General features: G+C 31.9%; 1 protein-coding gene and 1 long non-coding RNA gene across 4 annotated transcripts in view; both read left to right on the forward strand.

The window, feature by feature from the left end:
• The window catches only part of LOC114344203 (protein kinase C-binding protein 1), a 120,679-nt gene that overhangs the window by 20,058 nt on the left and 86,835 nt on the right, over positions 1-13,786 (forward strand). For both annotated transcript variants that reach the window (XM_050658878.1, XM_050658881.1), the window contains 2 exons: positions 1,376-1,551; positions 8,620-9,070. In XM_050658878.1, coding sequence (XP_050514835.1) covers positions 1,376-1,551; positions 8,620-9,070 — 627 coding nt within the window. The remainder of the gene's footprint in view (positions 1-1,375; positions 1,552-8,619; positions 9,071-13,786) is intronic.
• Positions 11,211-12,518, forward strand: LOC126890110 (uncharacterized). 2 transcript variants are annotated; one of them, XR_007700281.1, is made up of 4 exons: positions 11,211-11,422; positions 11,483-11,685; positions 11,742-11,992; positions 12,408-12,518. It is a non-coding gene; the product is annotated as an uncharacterized LOC126890110 (long non-coding RNA). The 2 variants fall into 2 exon arrangements; XR_007700280.1 differs by having other exon boundaries at positions 11,212-11,685.

The following is a 13,786-nucleotide window of genomic DNA, read 5'->3' on the forward strand; positions in this document are numbered from 1 at the left end:
TGCGGAAAAAGTTGCTGAGCTATGAAACCAGGTGTCGCTTTTCCGAACTTGCACGGTCCCAATACTGTTTCTCTTTGTCTTTAAGAGTGTGAAACAAAGGTAACTGTCTGTACTAAATGTCAAACTCATGTTGCCTATAGAAGATTATGTAAGATTTTTGTTTATAGATGTGAAGTTGGTTAAAATGTAAACTGTCCTATGAAACTGGCTAAACGCTAAATTCTGATACTTTAGTTTCTCAATTTGATTTGTATTCAAATTGTTGGATATTTTAATTGAATTATTAAAACAGTAATATATCTGTATTTCGTCTTCCCAGATTATAATTTGAAAACAATAATTTGACATTATATTTAACCTCCAATATTATGGAAGATGTCAATTACCATTTACAATCTCATCAAATATAACAATGACGTCATATAAACTCGTCACTAACTGTAGCCAATGAAATGCTCGCTGTAATAGAAATGGCATGTCAAAAAATTCTGAGTATTCCCTATTCGCTGTGTGCAAGTACTTGGAGGGGATAGGAGAAACGATTGTACGCGAGTAACGGAGAAATCTTGCAACTTTCTTAACATATTTCTTAAATAATTCATATTGTCAAATTAACGTATATGTCTGTCATTGAAGAAAATGGGATTTCGCAAATGCTGTGTTATAAATTGTAAAAATTATATGTTGCTCCACAATATTGATATGATATGCAATTAAAAGTGAATTTAATTAATTTTATTTACTACATACCTATAATGTGTTCCGTGGTGGTGGTTGCATGTAATAACGTTATTGTCCACGGAAACAATTAAATTAAACGAAATTAAAATAAATGTAAAAACAACAAACTGTCAATAATATATTTATTTCAATCGGTAAAAAGAACGTGAAAATGTCTCGAAAGAGGGTTTGTTATTTTAGCGAGGGTGTGACCGTACAGGGTGCCTGCTGTGACTCTACTGAACTCGACCACAAACACTAATATCATTATGTGGTTCTACCATATGGCCAGACAGGCGACAATTGATATGCAGTTAAAAGTGAATTTAATTAATTCTATTTTGCCTGTTCTGTAGTACTGCATTTTATTAATTAATTTTATTTACTACATACCTACAATGTATACATTTTTATAACATAACCCCAATCTTACTTTTTCTTCTTATTCTTTTTTGGGCTATGCCCTTGACAATTATCCAGTAACCAGGACTAATATAATTAAAAGTACTAAAAATGTTGCTGAGCTATGAAACCAGGTGTCGCTCTTCCGGACTTGCACGGTCCCAATATATTTTTTTAAATTTAGAATATGGCAACAAGGGGAAAATCACATACAATCCTTATTTGACTTTTCCTTTAACGTTAATATTTTTAGGATTTCCTTATTGGCCAGCCAAGGCAATGTCAGTCAATTCTTCCGGTTTGATAGACGTTAGATTTTTTGGAGCACACGACAGAGCTTGGGTTCATTGGAGAGAATGTTATCTGTACTCGGAGAGAGATCCTAATACTTTTAAACAGAAGAGATACGACATCGAAAAATGCGTAGAGGTAAGTATGTCATTTATTAACCCTCCCAGTGATAGGTGTTTAATATGGAAAAGTTATATCGTGATAGGATCAGAGCTCAAAGTTAGTCCTTGTATAATTTAAATCGTTTAAAGTTCTAAGCCATGATTCAGTAGCAAAACAAAACTGTAAAAAATGAGAAACAAGATTGTAATAAAACGAGCGATTTCGTATTTATATACGACTTTATTAATTTATTTAAGTTTTCTTTACAAATATCTACTTAAAACTAAACTCAAATAAAAACGCGCTCCCATTAAATAGCAAATAACGTTATACTCGATCATTTCAGACTTCGCCACCTATCTATGGTGTGACCTTCCACATACCGCGCGTCGATTCCACGTATATCGTGCTTCCGCCACAATATTCTCGGCTTACGTCTCGAGGTGCTACTTGCGGCCGGTTATTCATTGTTTTGCTACAATATTATTATAATACCAGAAACAATATAGTATTTCGCCAGAAATATTAAACCACTACAGCCTTACATAAACATTATTTCTTATGTAACCATTCTCAAGTCAAGAATTTATAAACCCAGTTTGAGACCAATAATAACATATGCATCAGAAACAAGACCCGATACAGCCACAACACAAAGACTATTGGAAACGGTAGAGATGAGAGTACTGAGAAGAATTACAGGAAATACGCTGAGAGATCGAAAAAGGAGTGAAGACATTAGAAGACAATGTATCGTACAGTGCGTACACGAATATACACTAAATAGAAAAAAAAATGGAATAATCACATAAGCAGAATGCGGGAGACTCGCATGGTCAAAATAGCAAGAGATAAATCACCAATCGGTAAATGAAGTATGGGACGACCGCACAAAAGATGGAGTGACAACCTTCTACAGAGGTAATCTTGAGCAAAAAAGGCAAAACTGCTAGGCAGATGAACATTTCCACGTAAAAGGTTTTACTGTAAATAACTTCTTATTAATACTGTTAAAAAATTATAAAAGTATTTTTTACATTCAATTTAGAAATTACTTGTTTCAAATTTTTATTATTAGAGCAATTTACTTTCGTACTTCTTATTCCGTATGGTAGAGTGGACCATTGGTTAGGGAGAGATTAATTGTCCAGCAAACGACGGCACTGTTGCCAGATTTACCTTTTTGCTTTTAGCGGGAATTTTAAAATTAGTGTAATGCCACTTTGGTTTTAAAAGGGAGTTCTGTATTCTTAAATTTATAACCTTACTTTTACAAGTAATTAGGATTATTTTATTTAAATGTAAATATTGAAACAAGTATTGTACTGTGTCATAATTTAAAACTCATGTTGCAGTATTTTGAAAAAAAAATGAAGCTCAAAAGAAATATACTTATACAGTACAAATTATTTTTTAATGGGAATGGAAATTTAGGATTTCAAAGGTGAAAATGTGTTGGGATAGTATAGATGGACACTTTTTTATTTTAGTATTAAGTGGTTACATAATTATTCAGAATATTGATAAAATTACTAGTAATTTGAATTAGTTTTAATATGTATTATAATAGTATTAATTCTCATCATGTATCTGGCTCAATAGCTAAGCGCTAAAGCCGCAAAATAAAAAAAAACATTCTTAGTGGCCTAGCACCTTTACTTTGCCTGGGGGCGAGGCGAGTTAATAAATTCTATTTTCTTATTGCAGTCATTTTGTGACGGCTTAAGAAGTTACATAAATGATGTCTTTAGGCTGTGAAATTTTAACCGTAGAAAGACATCTTTATGACTTGTATTTACATGATATAGGGCTTTTCACTCCGTCATTTGTTTCGAGCTTCTGTCATGTGTTGTCTAATATTAATATATCTATGTCATATGTTATTGATATTGCCAATGATACAAACCACAGACGTATGACGTAGATATATTAATATTATGTGACACTTGACCGAAGCTCGAAACAAATGACAATCGATGAAAAGCCCTATTCAATAGGGCATTTCATTCACAGTCATTTGTTTCGAGCTTCTGTCATGTGTCACATAATATTAATATATCTACGTCGTACGTTATTGGTATATACCAATGATACAAACCAAAGACGTATGCCGTAGATACATTAATATTATGTGACTCATGACAGAAGCTCGAAACAAATGACAATCGATGAAAAGCCCTATTGGCATCTGCATATCAGGATCCAGTAATACTATATTATTTATCTATGATCAGGATATAGCTGGGTGTACACAAGTAAACAACACTTTTTTAATTAAAAGGTTTATTTCATTAAATCAAAACTTACATGGATACAATTTAAATAAGATATTTTTCTATTTAAGGCAATATAATAGGGTGCATCACGAAGGTTTTACGGAAGGTACTGACGACACATGTTATGTGAGTAGTACTGTGTAACTAAATAAATGATTTAACTATGTGGTACCAGCCAAGTGGAGCTTGTTCGAGATGGGTACCAAACGTGTTAATCTGGTCATGCACAGAGACTTATACTATAATATGTTATATCTCATATTGCTCACTATTGTAATGAGTGAGCCTGCATAGAGTAGAGTAGAGTATTTATTGGTAATAATGTACAAATGTACTTTTACAGGTCAGCAACACGAACTAATATATTATTATGGTTCTGTGTATGCAGGCTCACTCATTACTACTGTAGTGAACAATATGAGATGTAATATTATGAGATATACCTATTATACATTATGGTATAGCTCTCCATGAGTGCCAAGTTTTAAACTTAACTGATAACAACTAATGGATACCCTTTTATCCAAAATTTTATGAAAATTTTGAATGGTCATATTGGTATTAATTCCACAACCCCTTCCTATAACAATAGACCCATTGTTGGATGTTATTGCAGTAGTTCTACTGGAAATACTTACTAAAATTGTATGTACCTGCATCACTTAGAAGTCTACCCAAAAAGCTATTAATACTCTCTAAACCATCATTAATACATCTTGTATACATAATAGGATTTTTTTCAGAATCAGATATTTTATTAAGATTTACTTACCATGCCCTATCTATGTGCCAGGCACTTAACAGTCTATTAGGAGCAATACCCATTACATTTGACGAGGCATTGTAAAAGGTGTCGCTTATGCCTGATATGAAAACATTTGACTATAATACCAACACAGACATGTATTTAAAAAAATTGGTAAATTAAAGTAGGTATCTTTTCTATTTGAAAATAAGAAAGCAGTACAAAATCCATTCCCAAATTAATCTTTTACTAATACTGTCATAAGTTCAAAGTCATAGGAATTGAGCCCATGAGTTCCATCGATTGCGATACAGGATTTACCAAACTTAATTAACATTTCCTTTTGGCACAGTATTAAGGAAAATAAGACAAAAATCATAAATGTTAAATTCAGAATGAATATCCATTAGTATGCCCTGTTGTTTGTAAAATAATATTGGACATAAGTCTGTAAGCATTCAACCCAAATATAAACACTGGTTGCATCATCATTGTACATATACCCATCTTTCAAATCAATGCCATAAGAGAGTTTAATGTTTGTGATATCTTTTCTTTGTAAGTAAATCAATTCTTTTTAATTCGCCTCCTATGCTATTATGGTATCCTGAACAGTCTGAAGTTTACTGAAAAAGTAAAATATAGTTATAGGAGAATCAAACACACTAGTTTGAAATTGTAAACTGTAGTAAATATTTATGAGTAATATTTAAAAAGTGGTTTAGTGGTAACATTCTTGTTTTAAATTATATTGTGTATATCGATGGCGGAAAGGCAGGACCTCATAACTGAAAAATTTGTATAAAATGAGTTATTCGGTTTTCGCTTTAGAATAAGTGTATCAGCACCTATTAAACAGCTTTTAGAGCTGGGAAAGCCTTTTGGAAGCCTTCCAGAAACTTTCCCAGCTGTAATCGCTGTTTGATAGCTGCCGATACACTTATTCTAAAGCGAAAACTGAAGTAACTCATGTTATAAAAATTTTTCAGTTAGGAAGTCCTGCCTTTCCGCCGTCGATATGCAAATATTTTACTTACATTTTTGAAGAAAGTCTCAAAATAAACTTTGAAGAGATATTTATCTGATTTTGGTATTTATGTAAGTGCTCTATATCATCCTCATGCCTCATGCCCGTAATGTGTTTTAAAATAGTTTCAATATTTTTAGATACTATTATTCGACTAGTACACCAAATAAACATTTTGCAGGATCCTTGGGATTTTAAAGCTCTTTCTCTATCTTGTTTTGTAAAATAATTTTTTGAGGATCACATACATATACATTCATAATAAGATGTTTCATGTTCTTGTACTCTTTGTTCTCTTCCTGTGCCATCCATACAGTGCAAATCTAAAAAAACAACATATCATATGATTACATGGACAGTTATACTACTTACAGCTTACTTTGTATCTAATCTATTATCTAGTATTACTCTATTAGTATCTACCTACATAAAACTATCTTTGAAATCTAAATTTTTGATATCAACATCAACCTTAATACTTAAAAATTAAATAATAATGTGGAAGTTACACGTACCTACCTAAAAGTTTTTGAATTGCAATTTTATCAACTGGAAAAGACTGCAAGATAATGAGTTTGAAATTATGACACAGCACAACATTTATTGTTTCAATTTACATGTAAATAAAATAATAATAATAATCCTACTCACTTGTAAAAGTAAGGTTAAGATTTTTGACTTGAGAAAACAGAACTGTCAAATTTAAAACAAACCTGCTATAAAATTTTAAAATTCCCGCTAAAAGGAATCTGGCAACATTGCCGTCGTTTGCTGGACATTTAATCTCTCCCCATTGGTTATCGAGTGCCTAGCGATAATCCAAAACAGCCGCAATTTCGTGAAATACAGTATAAATCCAACTTCCAATCACAGAGGTTCGTTACGTATCTAACAATGCGCCAATAACACGCCGACGCACGGACATGCGCATGCGAGCTGCACGAAAAGCAGTATTATATACAGTTGAGTCCATGGTTCTTTACCCTTGCGTCATCGTTTAAAGCATACGAATTAAGTCAGATTGCACACAACAGAAAGTACTGCTAATAGCTAGTGGATATTATAAAATTTGACGTTATCAAATAAATAGAATGTAAAATGTTATTTGCTTTAAAATTTTGGTGCAGTATTACAGCTACATTTGAAGTAGCTTAATAATTTAATGTCTTTTCATATCATCATTAGTGATTAATAAATAAAAATAAACAATTTATAAAAACAAATATTTTCTTTTTGTCATTTCTTTCCCGTTTGTGAAAACTTAAAACTTAACTGTGTGAATGAGGTTAACTTTGTATATAAATTAATGGCAAAATAAAATACCCTTACCTACTATAAAATTTCAAACTCCAATATAAAATTAGTCGTGAAAACAACTGTTTGTGTATTATAAATAACTTTAAACGCAAAAACAGGACAAAAAATCAAACAAACTGACGGCCACAACTAAACAAACTAGAAACATCACAAATTGTACTTAAAATCTGAAAACGTCCCCATGCATAATTTTTGTACCTATCTCTTTTCGATGTACCGAGTCTAGAGCGTTTATAAAAATAACATATGTGTGTTTACTTAATAACAGACGGTAGCTGTTTTGTCTTTATGGTAGAGGAGCCCAAGTGGGGATTTTTGAAGTTACTCGAGCGCGTCAGATTATCACATGCGGAGACACCTTGTACCCTGTAAATGTTCTTCTACTTTATATTGGCTCTTAATACAGGGAAGTTCGTTAAGGGGGGTCCGCAAAAAAAATATCCTTAGAAAAATTTGAAATCGTCAGAAGATAAGGTAAGTTAAATACATACAAAACAGTGTATTGTCCTTTTCATGATCATTTTTCAGTGCGTAACAAATGATAGGAAAAAGGGTAAGTCTGTGATAATACACATTTATGGCATTTAATCTAACATAACATTTTAGTTAAATCTGACAGTTGTCACATTTTATTTTCAATTTGGAATAAAAACAAATCAAATGTATTTCTTGCATTTATAAAATGGTATTTTCTTTGATTTGTATAGTCTTATAAATTATACAGATTATATTTGTAATATTATTATCTAATTAAAAAAAAATTAGTCTTTTTATTATGGCGCCATCTATCGACAACTAAAATAACTAGAATAAATGTTATAAATGTCACCGACGAAATGTAATCACCGACGTGCCTTTTTTTCTGTCACATACAATTTAATGCGTTAGAAAGAAATCGAAAAACTGTGACGCACTGAAAGATGATCATGAGAAAAAGAATATATTTAAAAAATCTGACGATTTGAGCGGGGCTAAGGAAATGGGTGAGTCACAAAGTTTCACAAAAATAAAGCGAATATTTCGCGAAATCAACGTCAGATCGAAAAACTAAAAAATACGTGTTCAATATTTTTCAAAAATCTATCGATTTATACCAAACACGACCGCCCACGGAGAGGGGTGGGGGGTAAATTTAAAATGTTAAATACAAACCCCGCGATATTTCGCGAAATGGACATCAGATCGAAAAACTGAAAAATACACGTACCTATTCAATATTTTTGAAAAATCTATCGAATGGCACCAACGGGATACTTTAAAATCTTAAATAGGAGCCCCCATTTTTTATTGCAGATTTGGATTCTTTACATAAGTAACTTTTATTCGAGACATTCTTCGAATTATGGACAGATGGCGCTATAATCGAAAAAAAACGATTCTTGGAAATGGAAAATTCATTTAAAAAATAGAAAGTCCCCACTTTATGGAAAACTTAACTTAACCTTTTTCTGATTTTAGCACGTACTCTTCACAGTCCAATAGGTCCCCATAACGCTCGAGTAACTGCAAATTTATCATACTTTCCTCCCCTACTACATATTAGTGTCATGCGTGGAAGACAATGATGCTAGATAAAAATTATGTATTTTATCTCGCCAGGTATTAATGACGCACGGGTAAAGAACCATGGACTCAACTGTATTATGACGCATACTGTATAAATTTGATGTTTTTAATGTTATACACGTATTGAAGCACATACATTGTTTGTCTATGATTAAATATTTGTATGTTTGCAGGAGCTAGATGTATACGTAGAGAATTTAAAGAAAATCTACGGCGAATTCAGATATGCTCCATTCAGAACACCCGTAGAACCGTCACATCTAACGAAACAATTGCAAGTATTCCTGCCCAAATATAAATCCATGTCCAGTAAGCGACCAGCCAAGTTAAAAGAACCAATGGAGGTTAAAACAGAAGAATCGCAGGAAACTCCATCAGAAAATTCCACAAGAGAAGACAACTCCACCAAAGGAGAAGATATGGATACAACTAATGAAGATTGTGATCCCGGCAACGAAAAACCGACGCAAGTTAACTTGGAATCCGAGGAAAGTTCTACTAAAAAAAGCATGGATAGTGAATCAATCGAAGACGAAGAGGATATGGATGATACACAAGTACCTTCCAATGTTTCATTAGAATCTTCTACACCCAAAGTATATACAAGAATTAGAAGAAAAACAAGTAAGAATTGTTTTTATTTTAAATTTTTTTATGTGAAAGAATTGTGTTATTATAGATTCTACACTCACCGGCACAAAATTCCGCCACCCAAAATGTTTGATTAAGTTTGACAATCTATAACTTTATTATTTGTACTCCGATTTTCAAGATTCTTGCATCAGTTGTAGGTACATGTATTGATGTTATTTGTTATTATTCCGCTAACAAAATTTTTTTGCTTAGATGGCATTATACGGGGGTGAATGGAAGCTTGTAATTTCTCCTAACTTTAAACAATTTTGTGGAAAGATTGGAGGGCTGATTTTGTTCCATACTCCTTTTGTGTTATCCTGGGGGTATCACTAAGGTTTTGTTTTTTGAATTATCCGAATATCTCTTTTATTGTAAGAGCTGTAAATAAAAACTTGCTTTGAAGGTTTATTTCATTAAAATTATCAAGCGCACTAAAATTAACAAAACAAAATTAACAACAAAACAAAATAACTCAATAGCTGGTACGTCCACCTCTTGCAGCAACGACTGCATACAATCTGTTTGGCATCGAATAAAGATGTGTTATCCTTGCGTGGGGAATAGCCCGATATTCCTCTATGAGAGCCATAACTGTACCAAATTTTCTGAAGGCCTAGGATGACGGCGAATAGCTTTTTTTTAATTCATCCCATAAATGCTCAATAGAATTAAGGTCTGGGCTGCATGCGGGCCATTCTAATCTTATCAATTCAACCTCTATTTTATGAGTCAATCGGTGTTTTTATTTACAAAAAATGTTACAGCTCTTACAAGAAAAGAGATACTCGGATAATTCAAAAAACAAAATTTTAGCGCTGCCTCCGGGATAGTATGACAGGACTATGAAACAAAATCAGATCTTCCATTTTTCCACAAAATTCTTTAAAGTTAGGAGAAAATACAACGTTTCCATTCACCCCTGTATAATGCCTTCAAGCAAATTTTTTTTGTTACCGGACAATACCAAACGATATCAATACATGTATCTACAAACTGGTGCAAGAATCTTGAAAATCGGAACACAAATAATAAAGTTATAGATTGTCAAACTTAATCAAAAATTTTGGGTGGCGGAATTTTGTGCCGGTGAGTGTATAATAGGCAGTTGTTTATGTTATTATTTATTATGTGTTATTATGTATTTATATTAATTATAAGACATTATGGTTTGATATTGTCATAGTGCGGTCACTGAAAGTGGATATGAGCTATTCATGCCTATTCTGTAACTCATTTCGATGATAGAAGTCAGGAAAATCGAATAGAAGTGGCCAAGTCGAATAGAAATAGTCAAAACCGGTATTCCATAACTCCCTAGGAATCTCTACAATCGGAATAGTGAATAGAAATCACTTCGACACCATTTACCCTTTCGAAATTAGATTTCGATATCGGAATTGTGTTTGACGCAAGCGCATTGTATTTTGTTTTGACGTATATATTTTATATCTACTAAAAATAATTTATTACTACTTATTTATTTTTAGTCTGTGGTGGTATTTACTTAGGGAATTGTATACATATTTAATTTAGACATGTTGTACAAGTATGCATTGAACCTAACCTTAAAATTTATTTGGCATCTGAATGCTGAATCAGCTGAATGTTTGCCAGTCGCGTGTTACCAAACTTTTTTTGTTTATTTATTGTACAATTTCAATCAATGGCATAATGTACAAGAATAGATTGTACAAGAACGTTTAAAATATAAAGATAGATTGATAAATATATTTACTTGTATTTATATCAATCAACGTTTATAGAAAAGAAAATAATTATAGAAAAGACGCTGTTTTTGGGAAAAATTGTTTATCAGTTATTTTAGCTGAAATCAAAATATATTATTAGTAATATCTTACATCATACATCTTATCTTCATTTATCTTTTTTATTTATCAGTTTATCTTCTTTTTATAACAATTTTAATTAACTTTGATTTAAAACCATTTATCATCTTTTGAGGTTTTGTGTCCAATATTTACACTAATATTGTATTGTTTACTTTTCAAAACATTTTTTTGCTATTTCAAAACTATTTTTAAAAATGCGAAAACTTTATGTAATGTGATTGTATGTATGTAATGAACTGTATGAAAAATTGAAGATATGGCAACGGTGTCGTATTTCAAATTTAGAACCAGCAGCGGGACTCCGTGCACTTTCGTTTCAAGCGATGCGATCGCATTTATGCAAATTAGCAGAGTATAGACGTAGTAGAAGAGGTGTTCCCAAATTCCCAACAGACTACTAAATTCCACACGGACGTAAGCAGTGATTGGTCGTTATCATCTGATTTTGACATAGATAGACATATGGATTTGGATGAATTTTTGTGGTTATGTAAGTATATTTTTTGTCTGTCTGATTGACACTTTCTTGTTTTTGAAAAATTTGTTCAAGAATGGAAATATGAAGACGTGGAAAGATATGCAGAAAGTTGAGACAAGTTATGTAAGGTCTAGAACAGTTCACACAAAGAAACAAGATGATTTATACTATGAGTATAGTTTTTAATCAATTTCATGCTATGAGTGTAACAGAAATAACATAATAATATGCAAGGAGTATAGATGCTAGGAGAGTATATTATATTCATTGATGTGGTAAGTCCTTTATTAGTTGCAATAATTAAAACTTATAGGTACTTGTCTATCTTTAGGATATAAGCCCAACTATAAAATAATTAGGACAGAGAAACCTGTTCCATTCATTGTCCCTCCAGACTGATTTGCAAACTGTGAGATCAAGGACAGCTTTCTATCAGTTATGTATTGGAAAACACATGCTGGACATGCTGAACCATGCATCTGTAAAAACTACAAGAAAAAATGGTTGTAGAGAAATTAATGAGGTGCCACCCAATAAAATTTCATGAGATTCAAGAATGTGAAGATACATGAGCAATTTCAGGTAGGGATCCTATTAAATTACATAATGTAACTTTAACACAGGTATATGAAAGTGAGTGTAAGGCAGTGGTCTCCAATAAACACTGTACACGGCCTAAGGCATCTATTGGATACCACCAGTTAAGTCGGTGGCTACTACAAATTACTCTGTAATTTGAATTTGTTTTAGAATTACTCTTTTCTGTAACTCTTTTCGGTTGTAAGATAGTTTTCTGTCCTTCAAAGTTTATTAAAAGAACGAAAATGAACAATTTTCCTACAGCGTGACATACGCAGCCTACAACATCTATTGGAGACAACAGCCTTACACATTGTTTTGTAGAGTTTGTAACATTTTTTGTATTCCCTGTTACCAGTGCAACTGTAAAGTATATGAGCTGAAAAATACCTTATGAATAATACTAACTCTGTTTTAGATGATGCTGCAAGGTGTTTGGGAGAAAATAAAAAGAGAAACTGAGTAAACATTGAATTTGATATTAAGATAGTTTTTTAGCTCACAAATGTTTTTTGTTTTGTATCTGTATTAAATTTTTATTATACAGTAGGTACTTAGCACCCCAATTATCCGTGCTCCTCGTGACCGGAAGTGGCACGGATAATTGAAAAGCACAGATGATCCAATCATTAATTTCTTATACAGTGAGCACGTAAAGGTTGGAATAAATTCATTTTCTCGAGAATGGACGACTTTTGAAAAAAATCCCAAAACAGGTCAATTTTTAATTTTAAATTACGACTTTTTGGCATATATATAATACTAGTGACTTCACCCATCTGGGCGTGATGACGTCATAGATGATTTTTTTAAATGAGACTAGTAGTCGTGTGATAGCTCATTTGAAAGGTAATTCAATTCTCTATTCAGTAATATAAACATTAACATAATTATTTATACAGGGTGTCCAAAAATTTTTTTTTGTATTAAATTTATTGACATAAAAAGAAGAATGTATGTAATTTATTTATTTCAAAATACATTTTACTGCTCGCAGAAAACAGAAAAAAATGTATATTTGAAAAATAATCATTGCTTTTTGCTTAAATTAAATGTTCAAATTGTCACGAGGCTGGTGGGTACCTGCTTTAATATTGAATTTAAGCCAAAAACAATATTTATTTGCCAAAAACACATTTTTTCCTGTTTTATGATAGCAGTAAAATGTATTTTGAATTAAATAAATTACACTCATTCTTCTTTTTATGTCAATAAATTTAATTCAAAAAAATTTTTTTTGGGCACCCTGTATAAATAATTATGTTAATGTTTATATTACTGAATAAAGAATTGAATTACCTTTCAAATGAGCTATCACACGACCCCTATTCTCATTTAAAAAAAACATCGATGACGTCATCACGCCCAGATGGGTGACGTAACTAGTATGACATATATGCCAAAAAGTCTTAATTTAAAAATAAAAATTGACCTGTTTCGGGATTTTTTCCCAAAATCGTCCGTTCTTGAGAAAATGAATTTATTCCAACCTTTACGTGCTCACTGTATATGATTCATATAAGAATATTTCATAAGAATTTCTTATGCATGATATGTACTTACCTATCATAAAAAAATAACAGAAAAAATAAATCTTTCATTATGAGTCTCCTTTTCTGCATATAGAGTTTCTGTCGAGTGATTAAAGTGATGCTATTTTGATAAAACCTTAAAAATTCAATTTGAGTAATAGAAAATCATAGCACGGATAATCCGCAGCCCGGATAATCTGCACACGGATCGGGGTTCTACTGTAGTTGTATAGGCTAATTTACAAGAATGTTAGTTTGTTTTTAT

This window comes from Diabrotica virgifera, chromosome 1 (assembly GCF_917563875.1).
Source record: "Diabrotica virgifera virgifera chromosome 1, PGI_DIABVI_V3a".
NCBI classification, from domain to species: domain Eukaryota; kingdom Metazoa; phylum Arthropoda; class Insecta; order Coleoptera; family Chrysomelidae; genus Diabrotica; species Diabrotica virgifera.